General features: G+C 47.8%; 1 protein-coding gene across 2 annotated transcripts in view; it reads right to left on the bottom strand.

Annotated features, from left to right (window-relative positions):
• Positions 1-21,216, bottom strand: part of LOC8082473 (protein DDB_G0276689) — a 44,341-nt gene that overhangs the window by 9,212 nt on the left and 13,913 nt on the right. For both annotated transcript variants that reach the window (XM_021456586.1, XM_021456587.1), the window contains 15 exons: positions 18,452-18,547; positions 18,293-18,364; positions 15,448-15,585; positions 15,002-15,152; positions 14,560-14,921; positions 12,311-12,777; positions 11,940-12,236; positions 11,223-11,538; positions 10,665-10,742; positions 10,237-10,527; positions 9,968-10,165; positions 9,335-9,817; positions 7,248-7,409; positions 6,837-7,166; positions 6,671-6,753 (listed from right to left, as the gene is read on the bottom strand). In XM_021456586.1, the coding sequence (XP_021312261.1) occupies positions 6,671-6,753; positions 6,837-7,166; positions 7,248-7,409; positions 9,335-9,817; positions 9,968-10,165; positions 10,237-10,527; positions 10,665-10,742; positions 11,223-11,538; positions 11,940-12,236; positions 12,311-12,777; positions 14,560-14,921; positions 15,002-15,152; positions 15,448-15,585; positions 18,293-18,364; positions 18,452-18,547 (3,524 nt within the window). The remainder of the gene's footprint in view (positions 1-6,670; positions 6,754-6,836; positions 7,167-7,247; positions 7,410-9,334; positions 9,818-9,967; positions 10,166-10,236; positions 10,528-10,664; positions 10,743-11,222; positions 11,539-11,939; positions 12,237-12,310; positions 12,778-14,559; positions 14,922-15,001; positions 15,153-15,447; positions 15,586-18,292; positions 18,365-18,451; positions 18,548-21,216) is intronic.

Raw genomic sequence — 21,216 nt, 5'->3', positions numbered from 1 at the left:
CCACAATTCCTTGAGTTGATGCCCTCCCCCTTCCTGGTCTCACACCGTTTTCAGTTTCCTCTTTTATTTTATTGAGTCCACTTCGTACAGTTTGGTTACCAAATCATGGTTCCTTTTATTATAACTATTCAATATCCTAAATCTAATGGCATGTTTGGATTGGGATGGGGGATAGGGATAGGGATAGTGAATATTGTATCTTAGCCATCCATTCTTCACACTCATTTAATTCTGGTCATTCATTCATTTCCCTATCCCTATCTCATCCCCTATATCCCAATATCCAAACGGCACCTAAGAGAACATGCTATGGGACACGCACTTCCATCTCGAGTTCGAGTCCTGGTAGAGACATCTTTTAAGTCCTCTGCTCCCTTCTTTATTTCCACGTTTGTGCCTTGTTTTGGCTGCAAGTGACTGAGAGTGTTGTCAAGTATTAGTGGATTGCCCACCTCTTCCCAATAGCTTAAGCTTTTGGGTTCACTTGATTGGTGCATGAAACCTAACACCACCCAAACCCTACTCTCACCCAACCTCTCCATGTGCGATGCAACCATCCCAGGGGACTCTTTACTCCAGTGCGACTGTCTCATCCCCCACCGTTTCTGTTGCCACCAAAGCGCAGTCAGATGCAGAGGAATGTGCATGGCTCAACACTGCCACTGCCGATTGCGGCGCCATGAAGAAGTGTGCTGGGGACACCAAGCCTGAGCAACACCGCCATTGCTCACGCCTGGACGCCAAGCGCAAAGCAGCCACTGCTGTCGAGGAGCAAGTGTAGTTATCTAGATGATAGGTCATAGGCAAGGATATCTGTTGATTTGTCATACTTTTATAAACCAAACCCTAGGAATCTGTCATGTGCGGCATCCCCTACACCAGGAGGAGGCGTGCCCACGACGTGCGCAGGGCAGCCGAGCGCACTGCAGCCCAGGCCCAGGTGGCGCAGCAGGAGATCGTCCAACCAACCAGTGGCTAAGTTTAGGAAATAGATTATATGCATGCCTTAGATTTAGGAGGGAATTACTCCAGTATTGTTAGCAAGCCTCGGGCTATATATGTCTGTACTCGGCACATTGATTTGTTTTAAAAAAGAACTATTACCTAAACCCTGTCTCTCTCTCTCTCTCTCTCTCGTGAGTTCCCAAGCCCAGGCAGCCGCGAGGGGCATAACCTCCGCTACTGGAAGACACGGCAGGAGACTACGAATTCCGTAGTCGAGGGCCACCTACCCTAGATCACCGCGCCCTTGACAACCTGGTATCAAGGTCTCAACAATCCTCTCCCACCCGTTCCGCCCAGCCCTCCACAGCCATGAGCGAGCCCTCCATCACCGATGTCTTGGCGACATTGAAGACCCTCACCACGGACATGACAGCCATGAAGGCCGATATGGTGGCCATGAAGGAGAAGTCCGCCTCGCCGTCGGACAGCGGCGAGGGCCACCGTTCGGAAGCGCCGCGCGAGCCAGATCACATACCCAAACACAAGTGGAACTTTCCCCACTTCGACGGCACGACCGATCCATTGCTCTTCCTAAACAAGTGTGAATCCCACTTTCGCCAGCACCATACCATGGCGGAGGAGCGCATGTGGATGGCTTCGTACCACTTGGACGACGTCGCGCAACTCTGGTACACACAACTCCAGGAGGACGAGGGCGCACCGCCATGGGGGCGATTCAAGGAGCTCCTGCACCTGCGGTTTGGGCCTCCCCTCCGATCAGCTCCGTTGTTCGAGCCCACCGAGTGTCGGTGCACCGGGACCGTGGAGGAGTACGCCAATCGCTTCCAGGCCCTCCTGCCTCGCGCGGGTCGTCTGGACGAGGCTCAGCGCGTCCAGCTTTTCACCGGCGGCCTCCTACCGCCACTCAACCACGCCATCCGCGTCCACAACCCAGAGACGCTCGCAGCCGCCATGAGCCTGGCGCGCCAGGTGGAGTTGATGGAGACCGACCGGCCGGTGCAACCACCCCCTCGGCAAGGGCAGCGCGCCCTACCGGTCCCACCACCGCGCCCGGCGATCCTCCCGCCGCCTGCGGCCACCACTGCAGCACCGGCCACATCCACGGAGAGCCGGCCGATCCGTCACCTCTCGACGGCCGAACAAGAGGAACGCCGTCGTCTCGGCCTGTGCTACAATTGCGACGAGAAGTTCGTTCGCGGCCATAACCGGGTGTGCAAGCGCCTGTTCTTCGTGGAGGGCGCCCTCGAGGAGGTTGGCGAGCCGACGGGGGACGACACTACCAAGGACAGCCCCTGCTACTCCCTCCACGCCGTGGCGGGCGTCCACTTCAGCAACACGCTCCAGATCACCGTCACAGTCGGGTCCGCCTCCCCCGTCGCGATGCTAGACTCCTGGACTCCAGGTCCTCCCACAGCTTCATCTCAGAGTCCGCGGCTCGGCGCATTGGTCTGCCCCTACTGCCCCGGCCGCGCCTCTCCGCCATGGTCACCAACGACGAGTGGATCACCTGCCCCGGCATCCTCCGTCAGGCCGCGTTCACCATCCAGGGCGCACCCTTCATCACCGACCTCTTCGTCATGCCGATGGCAGGCTTCAACATCGTCCTCAGCGCCCCGTGGCTGGGCACGTTGGGGCCCGTGACTTAGGACTTCGTCTAGCGCATCATGTCCTTCGAGCAGCAGGGCCAACGGGTGCTCTGGTGCGCCGTTCCGGAGCCTGTGGCCGCCACAGTCTGCACCACCACGGCCACGGCGTCCCTCCTTGACGTGATGTTGTCTTCGTTCGACGGCGCCTTCACGGAGCCTCATGGGCTGCCCCCACCTCGCTCCCGTGACCACGACATCACGTTGCAGCCAGGGGCGTTGCCAGTCGCCGTTCGACCCTATTGCTACCCAGCGACGCACAAGGACGAGCTCGAACACCAGTGTGCTGCCATGCTGGAACAGGGACTCATCCGCAAAAGCTCCTCGGCGTTCGCATCGCCGGTTCTCCTCGTCAAGAGAGCCGATGGCTCGTGGCGATTCTGCGTCGACTACCGCGCCTTGAACGCCATCACTGTGAAGGATGTGTTCCCCGTGAAGGATGCGTTCCCCATTCCGGTCGTCGACGAGCTGCTAGATGAACTCCACGACACCAAGTTCTTCACTAAGCTCAACCTTCGCTCGGGCTACCACCAGGTCCGCATGCGGGCGGCCAACATCGACAAGACGGCGTTCCACACCCACGACAGCCTCTACGAGTTCATGGTGATGTCGTTCGGGTTGTGCATAGGAATGGCAACGGGTACGTACCCGATGGGTACTTGCCACCCGTACCCGCACCCGCCAAGTCAAAATCTATTCCATCGGGTTACCCGCGAAAGCAGACGGGTAAGAAATTCATTCCATACCCGCACCCGACGGGTAATTCTTACCCGACGGGTATTCCATACCCGAAAATATACCTGAGTTCAATAGAAATATAACAACTTTCAGCAAGTTAAATATCACAACTTATAGGAAATTAAACATAACAACTTCCAGCAAATTAATAGTAGCACTAGTAGCACACCAGACGCTCAATACTTCCCACGTTCAGCCAATCAGTTCATGGGCTATATGGGCTAAATTGCGTAGGTTGCTTACTCATTTTGCGGGTATTTCTTACCCACGGGTACGCGGGTATGGGTACTACTATTCCACACCCGTACCCGCCATACCCGATGGGTAAAGGATTTCACCCAACAACGTACCCGCGGGTACAAAATCCATTCCATACCCGCGTTCTTATCGGGTAAAACCCGTCGGGTACTCGGGTTTCGGGTACCCATTGCCATTTTGAGTTGTGCAACGCCCGACAACGTTCCAGGCGCTCATGAACGACGTGTTGCGTCCATTCCTCCGCCGGTTCGTGCTTTTGTTTTTTGATGATATTTTGATCTACAGCTCCTCCTGGGCCGACCACCTCCGCCACCTGCGCGCCGTGCTCACCGTGCAGCACCAGCACCAGCTCTTCGTCAAGCGCTCCAAGTGCGCTTTTGGGGTCTCCTCCATCGCCTACCTCGGCCACGTCATCTCCGACGAAGGTGTCGCCATGGACCGCGTGTGCGGTCCGCGGATTCTTGGGCCTCGCGGGGTACTACCGCAAGTTCATCCACGACTATGGCACCATCGCCGCCCCACTGACGACACTGTTGAAGGAGGGCTTCTCCTGGAACGCCGACGCAGCGGCAGCGTTCTGGGCGCTCAAGGCGGCGGTCACCTCGGCCCCGGTGCTTGCGCTCCCGAGCTTCACGAGGTCGTTCATCGTCGAATGCGACGCCTCGATGCACGCGTTTGGCGCGGTGCTACTCCAGGACAAGCACCCCATCGCCTTCTTCAGCCGGCCCATCGCGCCTTGACACCGTTCCCTCGCCGCCTACAAGCGCGAGCTCATCGGCCTCGTACACGCCATACGCCACTGGCGCCCATACCTCTGGGGTTGCCGCTTCGCCGTCCGAACGGATCATTACAGCCTCAAGTTCCTCCTCGACCAACGCCTCGCCACGATCCCTCAGCACCACTGGGTCGGGAAGCTGCTTGGCTTCGACTTCACGGTGGAGTACAAGTCGAGCGCCCAGAATGTCGTCGTCGATGCCCTGTTGCGGCGTGACACACCAGATGGCGCGGTGCTAGCCATCTCCGCGCCGCACTTCGACTACATGGCGCGCCTTCGACGGGACCAGGTCGGCCATCCAGCCCTGGTTGCCATGCGGGACGAGATCGCAGCAGGCACACGCGGTGCGCCGTGGGCAGTCACAGACGGTCTGGTCACGTTTGATGGTCGGCTGTATATCCTGCCGTCCTCGCGCTGCTTTTGGAGATCCTCACTGTCGTGCATGAGGATGGACACGAAGGAGTGCAGCGCACGCTCCACCGCCTCCAACGCAACTTCCACTTCCCCGACATGCGCCGCCACGTCCAGGACTCCGTGCACGCGTGCACTACCTACCGGCCTGCTGCTGCCATTGCCGGTCCCGTCCGGGGTGTGGTCAGACATAGGGCTCGACTTCATGGAGGCCCTCCCGCGCGTGCGCGGCAAGTCCGTCATCTTGACGGTGGTGGATCGCTTCAGTAAATATTGTCATTTCATTCCTTTGGCTCACCCCTACTCTATGGAGTCTGTGGCATAGGCGTTCTTCAAAGACATCGTGAGACTCCATGGCATGCCGCAGTCCATGGTCTTGGACAGGTCTTCACCTCCACCTTCTGGCGAGAGCTCGACTCATGGGCGCCAAGCTACACATGACGACGGCCTTTCACCCGCAATCCGACGGGCAAACGGAGGCAGCAAACCGCGTCATCGCCATGTACCTCCGTTATTTCACCGGCGATCGTCCGCGCGAGTGGCTCCGTTGGCTGCCATGGGCGGAGTTCACCTACAACACCGCCTACCAGTCCACGTTGCGGGAGACGCCGTTTCATGTGGTCTACGGTCGTGATCCACCTACCATTCGGTCGTACGAGCCGGGTGACACGCGTGGCGGCGGTTGCCAAGACCATGGCCGAACACACCGAATTCTTGGAACACGTCAAGCACCACCTGGAGCAAGCACAAGCCTCCCAGAAGCGTGCCTACGACAAGTCCCACCAGCCGGTGTCTTATGTCGTGGGGGACTGGGTGCTTCTTCGCCTGCGTCAGCGCCCAATGGCGTCCCTGGCCATCGCCACCAAAGGGAAGCTATAGCCCAGGTACTTCGGCCCCTACCCATGTGAAACTCATCAACGAGGTAGCTGTTCGCCTCGAGTTGCCCCCGCACGCCAAGCTACACGATGTGTTTCACGTGGGCCCTCTGAAGAAATGGATCGGCCCGGCGCCTGCTGCTCCACCGTCACTACCGCCTGTCCTTCACGGCGCCGTCGTCCCAGAGCCTGACCAGGTCATTCGTGGCCGTCTTGCTCGCGGTGTCCAGCAGGTATTGGTGCGCTGGAAGGGTGAACCGGCGTCGTCTGCTACGTGGGAAGACAAGGAGGAGTTTGTCGCCAAGTATCCAGCTTTTCGGCTCGAGGGCGAGCCAGTCGTCGAGGGGGGAAGAGATGTCATGTGTGGCATCCCCTACACCAGGAGGAGGCGTGCCCACGACGTGCGCAGGGCAGCCGAGCGCACTGCAGCCCAGGCCCAGGTGGCGCAGCAGGAGATCGTCCAACCAACCAGTGGCTAAGTTTAGGAAATAGATTATATGCATGCCTTAGATTTAGGAGGGAATTACTCCAGTATTGTTAGCAAGCCTCGGGCTATATATGTCTGTACTCGGCACATTGATTTGTTTTAAAAAAGAACTATTACCTAAACCCTGTCTCTCTCTCTCTCTCTCTCTCTCTCTCGTGAGTTCCCAAGCCCAGGCAGCCGCGAGGGGCATAACCTCCGCTACTGGAAGACACGGCAGGAGACTACGAACTCCGTAGTCGAGGGCCGCCTACCCTAGATCACCGCGCCCTTGACAGAATCCTTGCATATATATGCCTGTACCATATACCTCTCTAATTCAATCTACTATTCAAGAGCCATATCCTTGCTTACAACAACCAAAGAAAATGATACTTGACTTTGGCAACTTGGGAGAACCACATGATCACATACAGTCCCTGTAAATGCAAGCATATTTATGTTTTTCCCTCAACATCTTGTCTTTTATTTGTGTACCAAGTAAAAGTAAATCAAGAAATACAGAAGAATTCTCCCTTACTTGAACTTCACACGGGCTTGAGCATAGTGCTCCATTCGAACTAATGCATGGCCCCATGCTACCCATACCGGTAAAGCATCAATCTGAAAAACCGATCACAACATTAAATTGTCTTACTATCCAGTATGAAGTAGTAAGACTCACAAACAAATTGTAAGTTCAATACCTTGCACTTTTTACAAGTATATACAGCCATGCTGTACCGTTCATCGCTGACCAATCTGTCACGTAATCTACTTGAAGATTCTTTGTCAGCTATATCATCCAGCGAGGCAATAATACCTGATCCCAGCAGGCTTTGAAGAAGCTCTGCACGCCCTAACCACATGTCCGCTTGAGCCAGGAGATCAGACAGCTCATCCACATACTGGCTCCCAGTGCTTGAACTGCCAGTGCCCACAGAAACATCATCAACTTCCTTACTTCTTTCAGAGCCACTTGACAAATCGCTACTACCAACGAGCTTTTTAAGTAGATTCTTTGCATAAGAGAGTGCCTGGAAATATACATTAGTGGATCTCAGTTGATCTACAAGTTATGAACTACAGAGGGCCATACAGTTTGTCATTCTTCAAACCTGTACATAAGTTTCCGTTGCATGATAAGCCCGGGCTATGTTGTCCATAGAGGCATCAAGGGGCAACTGTTGGGAGCTTAGCACAACCTTCATCTGAGTCATACACAATTTAAGTGCACCTTTTGCAGCTACTGACTCATTGGTGCACAAGGATATCAATGCCTACAAAAAGATTTACAAAACCTTGCTGAAATAGATCATAAGAGATGAATTTTGCAATGCATAAAATCTCGCTAGCAGTTTAACAACACAAGATAAGGCTGAACCACATGTGAGTTAGCTAAACTACTCTGTACAGGCATACTGACCAACTTAGCTTTTTATAGGTAATTAACAAGCACTACCACATGTGCCCACTCATAAAACTTGAGTAGAAAAAAAGTACTGCTATAAACTACCCATTTTCTAACATTTTAAACTATACTTCTCTTAGTTGTAGCCCCTTGGCTCCTCTTGTCCCACACTCCCTCGTTGTACAGTGGTGTTGTTCTTTTTGTTGTTTTTAATTAATATAATAAAATCCTTACAGTGGGGGTCTGCCCTGCTGTATTTAAAGCTCAAAAAAAGAAAGTCATTTACAGGAGTAGTTGCTCAGTTATCTGAAAGAACACCAAGTTGTAAAACCAGATAAAAAAACTGTGGAAATCGCCAAAGTGTGCTTGGTCTAGTGGCTAAGACACTCGAGCGGCACTCCACAGGTCTTGAGTTCGAATCTCCGTGGGAGCGAATTTCAGGCTGTGGTTAAAAAAAATCCCCTCGCTCGCCCCAGGCCAAAGCACAGGTAAAGAGATCGGCCCACACCCCGGGGTAACGTCTCCCTGTGTACGGATGGGGCGGGGGTTCAGGGGTTTTCTCGGTCGGGGTACTGAAATCTTCTCTCTTAAGTACAATACCGTGGGGGCGGTCTTTCCCCCACCGGCCGAGTTTTTTTTATAAAAAAAAATGTGGAAATCCATTACGAAATAAATGAAATAATTAAACAAGTCAAAGTAAAGCCTCTGCATCTATTAGCACCTACAGTCCTTATCTTGCCCTGTCTAATGCTTAGCGATTTTCAGGAAGAGCAAACTGTACGTCCACTTTAAACCATTAATCATACCCAATCATGTTATGACAATTAGACTCGAGATATACTAAGGGGATGACTATGCTATGAAGCTTCAAAAACTTTTCCTCCTCAAAAGTCATCTTCAATCCCACCTGTAGGATGAGTAGTGGATGGGGAAAGTGTATAAAAGGAGCATAGGGGGAGTGTGGGTTCGTGCGCACGCGCGTGTGTGTGTGTTGTAGCGTTGTTTGGGCTCTTGCCCTTTACTCTCTTCTTAATATAATGAAGCGCAGCTCTCCTGCGTTTTCGAGAAAAAAAAGTACCCCATCACCTTCCCTTCAGAAAATCCTTTCAAAGCACAAGGCTGAAACAATATCTACCACATTATTTCACAAATTGCAGATATATAAGAAGACCTATAGATGTAAAACTTAATAAATTTAAGTTAGGCGACAAGAATTTAGCTTGTGGATCATCGATACCAAACTCAACATCCTAAACTAACAAATTCAACCATGACCACGGCATAATTGTACATTGAATTCAAAATAGTCTTTTTATCTTAGTGCATATCATTGGGTTCTTCTGTTCTACCACAGTACTACTTGCATCAAATCTCCATTTCTCAGCACCATGGAACTAACAAGCGCGAAGACGACTAAAACAAACATCAAGGATCAAACTTAATAGCATAATAACAAAACACACTTACACAAAACCATACAAGAACAATTGAAACAAATATAACCAGAAAACAGTGTTTTTGACAAGAATAAATAAAACCAAGTTCAATTTAGCAAAACACTAATGTAGATCGAACACAACCTATGAAGAAGTCAGAATAGTTAGATTACACTGCTAGAAAGCTAACTAGCTAGGTCCTTCATGCCTAACAAGAAAAAGAAAACTGCAGGCAGACAATTTAGACCAGTGCAAGTTCGAGAAAAAAATATAGAGCAGTGCAAATAAAATGAACGAAGATTATTAGCATTTGCAGAGCATAAAAGCTTGACACTGTGATAGGGAATAAAAGATCTACCTTGAACAGTGTGATATCAGGAGAGGTTTCATATCTATGGGATGAACGAGTTGCGTCATCCTTGTCAGGGTCTCCTGTCAGCACCCATTCATCAGGAGCAGAGACAAAAGGAAGTCGTTCTTGCCCCTCAGAGGGATATACAGGTGTCCGCTCCTCCTGTAAACCAGGCATTGCTTCCCAAGAGGATCTATCACCTCCAGAGCCAGAACTCTTTCTTTTCCGAAGAATATCTTTTGGGGGTGTTTTAGTGCCACTATCACGGGGGACCCATGAGAACGCTTTGCGTGCTTCTCTCTGAAAGTTACCGAAACTTTGCACAAAATTTGTTTTAGCTGGAGTTGTGGCCTTTTTTTGTTTTGCCCTTGACGCAGAGATATTCAGTCGACGTTCCCTAGGAGCTGAGCTAACATTAACGGAGACTGCTTTTTTAGCATATGCAAGAATTAACCTATCATCCCTCAAGGAAGGAAATTCTTTCAAAATCTGCAGCCACAAAATAAGAAACCTTCCATTAGCACAGACAAGTACAAGTAAAACAGCTGTTCATAGCTCACTGCAGAAATAAGGTAAATGTTTTTTTAAGATTTAATAGAGATGAGGGCAAACAAGAAAAAAAAAGTCAGGTTGGTATACCAAAGAAGCAGAATGGAGTTGTTTCATCATCAACAGTACTTCTACAATCAACTGAGGGTGTTCGTGCAGAGAAGAACAACGCTGTTGCGATGGCAATGGCAATAACGAAAGAACACGGAGACCTAAAGCCCACAAATTAAGCCGTGCAATCTCAGCATCTGAAAGATTCCCAACTGTACGCTTGAGGAAGAAATGCACCTGAAACAGAATTAACCAATGTCAGGACATGCTTTAGTGCATTACAAATGTGACCAGGTCTGGCAACATACAAGAAGCTGCTTTGAACGCAGGTCAGGTAATAACTTCATAGCACCAATGGCTACAGGAAGAGCATCATTGGAATCTCTTAAGGTTGAGAGAAATCTTGAAGCTGCAGCTGGGCCTCCACCATTAAGTGGATCAGTGGTTAGCAGTTTGACAAGCTGGCGGCCTTGCAACTCCCTCCGCAAATCAATTGATAAAGAGGCACTTTCAGCAACCTCCAAAGCAGCTGAAACAGCTCCTTTGGCAGCAAGACGGAGTGCCAAGCCCTCTGGGTCATCTTCACAATCAGCTTCTACCTAACAATATTCAACATTTTCAAGTTAGAAATAGTTTATGATAAGAAAGGTGTGTTCGAGAAAAAAAAAGTTTGTCTTTATGATAAGAAAAGGAATTTATATTTCCAATGATGCAGCAAAAGAACATATCGGGTTACCTCTTGCCATCTGGTGTAGTGGTCATCAGCACTCATGATATGACCATAACGTTGTAAAGATTGCTTCATGTGCAACACCTGTTACAAAATGATGCAGCCAAAATTATAAAGAAATAAAATAGTGGCCCTATGGCGTGACAGATCTCTACAGCACTCAACCACAGATTGTCATGTGAAATACTATAATTAGCTAGATAAGCCATTTAAGCTATATGTATTGAAACATCTTCAGCTATGTATAATCATGGTTCAATCAGACAGAAATACAGTACTATTTTCAGATTTTTTTTTAACTTCAAAGATGAATAAATGCAAGGGAACTACTCCCTGTGTCCCAAATTATCTGTCGCTTTTGGTTTCCATGCCGCAAGTTTGACTCGATTTCTAGAAAATATGTGCAACGTTATATCTCCAAATACATATTAACAAACTAGATTCAAAGATCTTTCTAATGATACCAATTATGTACCATAAATATTAATATTTTTTAATATATATTTTGTCAAAGTTGTTTCTTGGCAAGCGAAAACGACAGATATTTTGGGACGGAGGGATTACCTCACTGCGCATAGGATCATTCTCAGGTAAGTGGCACATGCACATAGTTAGGACATTGGTCGCAGCATCAAGGTCCCAGCTGTGCAGGTACTTGAGAGCGAGCTCAGCTGCAACTTTTTTGTCTCTCAGCCTCAAGCAGTACTGCCAAGTATCGTTCCCAAGATTGTGAGATCCATAAGCATGAATTTGTCCTGTGCCTGGACCTTTTTCTTCCTTATGTTCAATGAGCAACTGAAGTAAATTATCAGATGCACCATTGCGCAAACAACGATCAGACACAGCAAGAGCATCAGATAGTTTTCCTTCACTAATTAGCCTGCAGAGACACATTACAACCAATCATCACATACAGATTATCATGGATAGCATTTTCAGTGTGCTGAAATTTTAGGAAAATGTTTAGTTCTTTCTTTAAATGCCATGTTCACGAAGGGATGACCGCTATAAAGAAAACGCATGCTAGCAAGATGACACCCAAAATACTCGTGACTTGATTTTATATAGGTGCAGCTTGTTTCAGAGTGCCAGCCAAACTAACAGAAAAAAGGCGTCCATAGAGTTAAAATGGACATATACCCTTACAGGTGAAACATCAAGCAAACAAGAGCTTATATGCATATGCACAACAGTAGCATGTATCTGACCTGCAAATGAGAAAATCTCAACATGCAGAACAAAACAAATGATAGAAAAAAAAAACACATGAAATCCTGTTACCTCTCAACAGCTTTTTCATATGGTGTTTCATTCTCCCAATCAAATGAGATAAAAGTTGTTGGCTCTAGCCTAGTATCTTCATGTCTAGTGGATTCTAGCGAACTTGAAGTGGTGTTCCTGCCTATGACAGCCTCTTCAAGCTCTGATTCACCATCACTGTCAGGCTCACGGGTTCGCTTCATACAAAACTTTCCTTTGGATTGATGCAAAGAGACTTCAGATTTATCTGTTACAGAAGACTCGGATACTCGATGAAGATTAGACTGCATCTGTATCCACCGGTTCAAGGTTGGATATCTACAAACAATTTATATAGTTAAACTAACATGAAACAGGTTAGCATGTGATAGTTTAAAGTGCCTAATCATTACCTCTCTGATTGCTCAAGAGCAAATTCAAAAAATGACCTCTCAGTTTCAGGAGCTTGTGTTGAATCTTTCACATGAGTAGGAGATGATTCATTGTCCCCAGATAGTATGCTACTTCCAAATACACATGCCAAAACTGCTCTTACTGAAGATAACTGGGCCAAATGCTTCACTAAATTTAATTGGAGAGGATAGAGGGGTTCTTCACGAGAAGACGAGGACGAATCATTTGCACTCCATCCTTGAGCAGGAGGAAGAGACTTTGGAATGGCGCATAGTCTGTTTTCTGAACTAATATTACAAATGCTAGGTATAACAGGAATGCAAGCCCATCCGTGTCCTGTTCGTGGAGGTAAAACAGGTGGCACACATGCTGATATAATCTCATGCACAAAATCAACACCCATTGTGTCAGCAACCTTTGCCGCTGCATCAGTGCTTCCACGCTCAAAAACTAGACGAGTTAATAGCTGCGTACCAAAATAAACTTGTTAGAGAATTGACACTGTATGCATAAAGACGAGAAATTACATTAATGAAAATGAATTTATCATCGTCTTGACACTACAATAACAAAATAAGAGTTCATTCATGTACAAATGCAAATCCATTTAATGCCTTCACAAACACATCTTCATTTATGTGTGGCATCTTATTAATTTTTTATATTTCTTTTCAGATATATTTTAAATACTGCTGAATTAAAACATGCACCATGATAATTGTCAATTATTTCACTCTGATGCACAAAATTTATGGTCAAACATGAAACCATGGCACTGAGCTGGGCTTGTCAATGCCACGTCCCATAGAATGTTATCTAGACAGTCACCCAAATAAGCTGCTAGCAGAAAACCAGGAGTAGCCAATAAAATTAATTAATGCACATTTATCATTTGTTATGTTAAACAAGAAAGATGGTTTAATCTGAGGTTACAAATTCACACAAGAGTCAGGACAAAAAGGTATTCAATATCTGAAAGCCTAGAAAATTATGTCCATTGAATATGAAGCAATAACAGCTGCAAATTGGTTGGCAAATTTGTTTTACTTTTCATATTGTCAATCACAGATCAAAGCCAAGCGTTCAATTACCATAGGGTAGGGACAAACAAAATATTCAATATCTGAAAACCTGGAGTCTTGTTCATCCATTGAGACATGGACCCCTATAAAAGCTCTGACCTGATTCTTACAAAAAAACTTTTCATTCTTTATTGTCAATTAATGAAAATAGAAGGCAATTGTTCCATTACAATAGGGTAATGGGTGTGTATAGGGTTCAAAAAGACCTGTAGGTGGAGTGAATCCTCTGAAGTAACTTTATTTAAGTATAATGACTGTTCACATTTCATCTTCTACCAAGCCTAAGCTCTTCTAGACTTTTGTGCCAAATTTCAAAAAAACTGCAAGACTTCAAAGTACGTTTTCGGGATGGGTTTTCATCTTCCAACTTCTGACTGGTTTTCACAGAATACACACCCATAAAAGAAAGCACTAACTGAATTAGTTACTCTCGGTTAAAAGTCAGTCATATCCTCTGCACTCTGCAGTCCATATTTTCCAATTAGGACTACTTAACCCCTCTCAGGTATTGTTGTTTGCCTACTTAAAATTCCACTGAAACAGCTAATGTATGTGTAACAACTAACAAATGCTTCATGGTCTGTTGAGCAGATATTTCATCTTTTAGCTGGGGGGTTAGGGAAATTATATCCTGTGGCCATCCAAGTGAAAGATTTCCAGACTTCTGTTGCTGCATTGCTGCCTCCCTTTGGATGTCAACGGATGCACAAAGAAAGGTGTGAATTCAACAAGGAAAGCAGGAGAACAAAAAACTGGCAGTGGTTCCAAGTGTAGGAGAGAAGAAAGCACCATGTCAGTGGAACTGCCCAAGCGTTTTTTTTTTCTTTCCATAGTCAATAGGCTTGGGGTTGAAGAATTGGTTTATTACTAGAGGGGGTTAGGTGAATGAGCAATACCTGAGGGGGTCAAGTAAGCTTGTTCCCATTACAATTATAACTGCTAAATTTTGCGAATATGTTAAATACTATCATTCAACATAGTATGAATATAAGAAAAAAGATCAAATAAAGCACCCAGATTTGAGCTTACACCTTTTGGCCATTCATATAAATGAGATGCATTTGAAACCATTAGAATCAATTTAAATTTGTGAATATGTTGATTCTCATTCAACATATGAATACAAGAAAAAAAACATCAAATAAAGGGTACAGAATTGAGCTTACATCTTTCGGCCATTCATAGACTAATGAGAAGTAGTTGAAATCATGAGTTGTGTCAGTTCCATCAACTATGTCACCGATGGTTGCAATATATATTATGAAGTTTGATAAATATGTTGACGGCTTGGTAGATACAGGTCCCAAATATCTGTTTGCAGAACCTTTGTGTTCTGGACTGCTTTCCACAACATTTGAAGATGCAAGGTCACTCCTAGATGCTTGTTTTAGAATTCTAAGCCCATGACCAAGGAGTACACCTTTTTCAGAGCTCAAAACATCCTTCTTTTCTAAGTTGACACCTTCCTTCGAATAAACACTATCAAAGTCCTCATCAACAATAGCTCTAGCAACATTGTGAAGTTTACCTAAAATAGAATGTTAAATTGTGTGCCAGAACATCACAGCAAAATGATTTAACATTCAGATGTATCAACTGAGACATTACCACTCAAGAACTGTCGCTTTCCTTTGAAGGCGTCATCAATCATCTGGTGCAGAAGCCCAAGAGGACGTTGCTTTTGTCCAAGTCTGCTAGATTCCGTTGACGAAGAGATGCTCATCTCAGTAAAAAACACTTGAAGAGATGGAAGAGCTTCCTAGATGAGAACAAAAGGTATCTCAGTATTTAAAAGTGCATGGTTGTTTAATGTATTAGATGCTGAAAGATAGGAATCAAAGATACAAACATAATTAATTATCTGCTTATATAGAAACTGCTACTAATAATCAGAGGTCCTTAATATATGGTTGGGTGCCGAAACGGCAAATAACATCAGTTACTTTTCTCATAGGCACAACAGAGAAAAACTAAACAAGGGGAAGAAGTCAAGCAAAATGATCCAAGCACGGTTTACAATTGTCTAGTTTGTTACTTACAAAATAAAAGCTTACCAGATCCAGGATGTCATGCAGACGCTGAAGGATGCGCTTTATCACTGATATGGTAGCAAGTTCTTGGATCTGATCCCAGTAAGTTGGTCCTACTTTTGGGGAGCTTCCTGGAAATATTTCAGATAACAAGCTTGTTGCCTGTATGAGGAAAAATATTGTCAACTTATGTATATCGTGCCAAAAGCAATGTAGCCATATAAATGAAATTGGCCATATTGTGCAACACTCCAATTGGGATCACTGACAGAGGGAGAGGGCAAAATTGTGCAGAAGAAATTCAAGCACCAAACTAAAAAAGAAAACAAACATGGATCAGGTTTATGCAATATCCGATAAATCAAAGGATATATTCAATTCAAATTGATAGTTAGAATGCCCTTCAACAGAAAACGCTTGAAGTTGAGCACAGTAGGTTTCATTGCTAACAGCTGAAACAACCCACTATCAGGCAACTTCATTGTGTAGGAAAGGCCCTGTTTGGCATGGCTTAAGAGTTTAGATTATTTTCAAGCCAGCTTTTTGCCAGCTACCCACACAGAAACTGTTAGAGTAAATAGGAATAGTACCACATTGTGTATCCACATAAGGTGTTAGTCCTATGTACCCTATATAATCAGCCCATGAGGCCCAATGCAATATATCAAATATTCCACCAATTATATTCTCCATCATGGTATCATCGCCTAGGTTTAGATCCTAACCCTAGCCGCCGCCGCTTCCTGCACTGTGCGCCCCCGAGGAGAGGTTGATCTACGCCGGGGGCAGCGCCCCTGTTTAGGCGCCCGATCCTATTGATCTGGCTGCCATCATCGTTGTCGCACAGCAGATCGGGATCTCCCCTACATCATTGCCAGGCTGCTGCCGCTGCCTCGTCCCCGAGCTCGCCGCCGGCTGTCGCCATCAACACCTGATCTTCATCGCATGGAGGCAGATGGATCTCGCCCTGTCCCATGCCGCCGTGGTGGCGGCCAGGGCCGGCCACACGCCTCGACCCTACCCTGCCATGGAGGCAGACAGATCTGGCGTGTCACTATTGTCGGGCGGATCTGTCCATCTCCACTTCGTCGATCCGCGTCCAGCACAACCACGCGGTTGGGGCCCTCTCCCTAGTACGCTTGGTATTAGCAACACCGACGCGTGCTTTCGTCCCCGACGCATTGCTGGATCTGGCAAATCTAGCTGCGCCTCGATGCTCAGGCGGCTTGACTGCATCGACTTAGGCATCGACCCTCCCATTCCTACCATGTCTGCCTCGATTGTGTCGTCGCCTTTCTTCTACATCTACGACGGCCCTAATTGCGTGGACTTTGGCATCGCCCCCTCCCACAACGACTGCCTCAACACATCTCCGTCATTACCATGGCGCCCCTTATGCGCCTGCAGCTCAATCGACACGCAACCCGACCACAACTATGTCGACCTCGGCCATCTTCAGCACGGCTTCTTCGACCACGGCTACTGTGCCCTTACGCTTGGCTACCTCGACATCGGCACAAAGGGCTACCTCCTTGCACGAGGACTCATCGGCTTCTTCAGCCACAACATACGCAGCACATTGACTGACTGAAGGAGGATGTTACTTATCAGCTTCTTCTTCAGTCTTACCGTCTATAGCGCTCCTATTGTGACTGCGGGGGGGATGTTAGAGTAAATAGGAATAGTACCACATTGTGTATCCACATAAGGTGTTAGTCCTATGTACCCTATATAATCAGCCCATGAGGCCCAATGCAATATATCAAATATTCCACCAATTATATTCTCCTTCAGAAACAGCTTGTTGGAGAAGCTGATTATGAAAAGCCAGATGTTTGGCACTCTTGACTTCTCTACGGCTTTTTCATGCTGACATGTGGGACCCACATGCCAGCGACTGTAACTCCAGCTGCCTCTGCCTGTCACACCACCCTGTCATCCTCTCCACAGCACCACGCCATCCTTAGTCATCAACGCTGCAGTGCCATGCCACCCTTTTGCTATTGCTGCTGCTTGGCTCCTTCTGCCACTGCAATGGAGGTCAGCTTGTGGATGAGGATCTCGGCCAGCGGAGGATGGTGAAGTAGGCGGAGGGCTAAGGGTGGCACGGCATGTGGAGGAATCTCGACCAACAGTGGGCACCTTGGGCGCGGCAGGCAGCTCAACCAGCGGAGGATGGTGTGGCAGCCTGGTGTAGAGCGATGAAAAGCTGCGGGAAGCTGGTATTTCCACTGCCAGAAAGGACGACCTCCAGTAAATTTTGGAGCAGCACTGACAGGATAGGCTCCACCTGTTTGGCACATGGTTGACTTATTTTGAAGCAAAAGCTGGCTGAGAAGCCATGCCAAACAGGGGACTTACAAAACCATGTATCAATGAGATAAGGTGTTAAATATAATCCTGTAGAAGTGTAGATGGTAAGTATCATAAAATAATCAAATGCACAACTGATAGGGGAGCGATATCCCTGTTTAATGGCACATTCAGTCATCTATATGCTCAAACTTCCAATAAAACAAAACTTAGATAACAAGCATAAATGGATATCTACCTCTAATTTATAGCTTTCCTATTTTTTTATAAACATATAAAAGACACCATGCATCAGTGGCATTTTGGTCATGTACCACAGACTACAAATACCTTGTTTCACACACACACAAAAAAAAGAGACAAGGCAGTATACTGCACTAATGAAGCACCAAAGCAGAAGTAAAATTAGCAGCAACCCAATCTATTTGTGCACTAGACACCTGTAACGGTACAGAGTAAAGACCATACCCACAAAAATATATGATATACCAGCGCTTGTTTCCAATAATATCTGCAAGAGTATGGACATGCAGAATGCACAACTGATAATGCTTACCTCATCAAGAAGAAATCGGCACATATCACCTGACTTAGCAGATGTTGCAGCAACATCAACACAAAGCAGAATCTGAAAGTTCAAATAAACTCTTCAGGTCAAATATGAAGAATGGGTATCATTAATAATACTCAATGGAGACAAGCATAAACTCCTAACTGTAGTTAAAGAACCAAGCTGCGTGCGTAATGACAAAATATCCAATTCATGTGCCACATTCGTATTATCTGTGGCACGATTCACAGCATCTTCAACCTGAAAAAAAAATAGACAACAACATTACAAAACTAAGAAGCATATGGCCTAGATACCAAATCCACATATGTTTGCTATAAATTTATCACATGCAACTGTTCTGCAGTTATTTTTGAATGTCAACTAAACACCTGGAAATTGAAACTGATACATTTTAATCTAATACTAACTATTGCAGATCCAAGTTTCCAAAGCATAGCACCACATATACATAGTATAGCTCAGAAAAAAAAAGAGAATTAAGGCACTATCTTCAGCACACATGTGTTAGCATGATGCATGCATGAATACCACAAGAAAGATTTACATGCCATGATGGCATGAATACGACAAGAAATATTTGCATGCCATGATGGATGAAGTACTGAACATGGCATGCATCGAACAGATGAATATCAAGCATTCAAGCTAGTGGTTCAGGTTGTTTTGTAAGCAGGTGGTCAACTTATATTTTAATCTTACAACCTCTTCTTACCTCCTAGATGAGGTAAGATGGATGAATGCACGGGCCTCTTCCCCTTTTTTTTTCTCTCTTTATTAATATAATAAAGATATGCAGCCCTCCTATGTGTTTGAATAAGCGCCTTATGGGCTGGCCATGGGCCTGGCGCCCAAGCCTATTCGGCTGGGCTGCATTAGGGAATATGGTAGATGATCTATAATTAGGCAAGGATCACAGCTGATTGGGTGCTTCTATCCCTCCAGATCCTTGCCTATATATTGTACCATGTACACATATCAGTCTATCAATCAATTTCCCGAGACCTATTCGCTCTCATGGTATTAGCCGCCTAGGTTTAGTTCTCCTCTCTCCGCTGCCCACCTCCCACGCGCGCCAGCCCGCTGCTGTGTTGTGCCACCATGACGGCTGGGCATGCCTCCTCTGCCACCATCCAGGACGACGACGACACCCAGGAGAAAGCCAATGAGGCTGCCACTACCGCCCAGTGTCTCGAGCGTGAACGCCAGGACGCACACGACGCTGCCCTGGCGCGCGCCCTTCAGGCCGAGGAGGAAGCTGCTGCCAAGGATCGCGACGTTGCCGCCCAGCGCGCCAGCGAGGCCTTGGCACGCGCTGCCAAGGAACGCGCGGCCGCTGCTGCGCCTAAATCCTCCGGCGCTGCACCTGGAGGTGCACTAGCGTCGACCACCAGTCTCCGCGCCACCATGCTTGTTCACGAAACCGTCGCCCTTCTGCAGCTCCATGCCCAAGACGTCGCCGTCAACATCTGAAGCCACGTCACCACAGTCCTCAACGTCGATTCTGGTAATTTCAACCGTTGGCACGATCAATTCATTCAAATCCTTGGCAAGTTCTCCCTTCTGGGCCACGTTTGCGAGGAACCTCCAGCTCTGATCTCTCCTGATTGGGCTCAGATGTACTGTGTCGTCAAGTCCTGGATCGTCGCCACACTCATCGATGACCTCGCTGAGATCATCTCAGCCTAGGGCTCCACCACCCGGCATGCCTAGCGCGCCGTTGAGTCCCAATTCCTCGACAACCCGAAGGTTTGCTCCATCCACCTTGAGACGCGGTTTCGCAACTTCGTCCAGGGCGACCTCTCCGTCACTGATTACTGTTGCCGGCTGAAGATGGCTGACGACCTCACAACCCTTGGTAAGACCGCCACTGACCACACCCTCATCCTCAACGTCATCCACAACCTCAACAAGCGCTTTAGCCACGTCGGAGCCCTCCTCCGTCGCGCCCAACCCTTCCCCTCCTTCTTGGAGGCTCGTGACGACCTCATTCTCGAGGAACTCACCATGGAGAACAAGTTGACGCCCCTGCCACTACGCTTGCCGTCTTCACCACGTCGAACTCTCCCAGCCCCACCCCTACGTCCTCTGGCCCGAGCACCGATAGCGCTGGTGGGGGCTCCAAGTCTTCCAACAGCCGTCGCAGCAAGCGCGGCGGTGGCGACAAAGGAAGCAACAAAGGTGGCACCTCCAGCGGCCAGGGACCACGCCCTGCCGAGACGCAGCAGCAGCCGCCTGCTGACGGCAATTGGCCCTGGCCCAACATCTACAACCCATGGATGGGGTCCATTCAAATGTGGCCAGCGGGTCCTTGTCCTTCCCTGGCACCCATCCCGGTGCCCCCTCACCTGCAGGCACAGCAGCAGGCGCAGCAACAGGCCTGGCCTTGCTTAGCAGTAGCAGGCGTTCGTCGCCCACCAGCAGCCTGCTTCCATCCCTGCCCCTAACGGCTCTGGACAGTGGGTCGCCCCAGGGTACTACAACCCTGTGGCCGGCCTCCCTTCTTGGGATCCGACGGCCCACACCAACGCTTTCAGCACGACGTCGCTGACCCCTCCTTCCTCCAACGAGTGGTACTTCGACTCAGGTGCTACTTCCCATATGGCATCTCAGTTCCCTTTCACATGTTCTATTCTCGTGGTGTCCTACTCCTTCGTCCTTCCATTGTTGTCGGTAATGGCTCCATTCTCCCTGTTAATGTCACTGGCTCCACCGAGGTGTCTCCGTCTTTACGTTTTAATAATGTTCTTGTGTCGCCAGAAATTACTAAAAATCTCATCTTTGTTCGCCAATTTACTATTGACAATAATTGTTCTCCCTAGTTTGACCCCGCTGGTTGTTCTATGAAGGTTCTTTCCTCTCGGGCCGAGATTGTCAGGTGCAATAGCTCTGGGCCGCTACATCCACTG

Source organism: Sorghum bicolor, chromosome 3 (genome assembly GCF_000003195.3).
Source record: "Sorghum bicolor cultivar BTx623 chromosome 3, Sorghum_bicolor_NCBIv3, whole genome shotgun sequence".
Taxonomy (NCBI): domain Eukaryota; kingdom Viridiplantae; phylum Streptophyta; class Magnoliopsida; order Poales; family Poaceae; genus Sorghum; species Sorghum bicolor.
The sequence above is the reverse complement of the archived record's forward strand: the minus strand, read 5'-3'. Positions and strand labels throughout refer to the sequence as shown.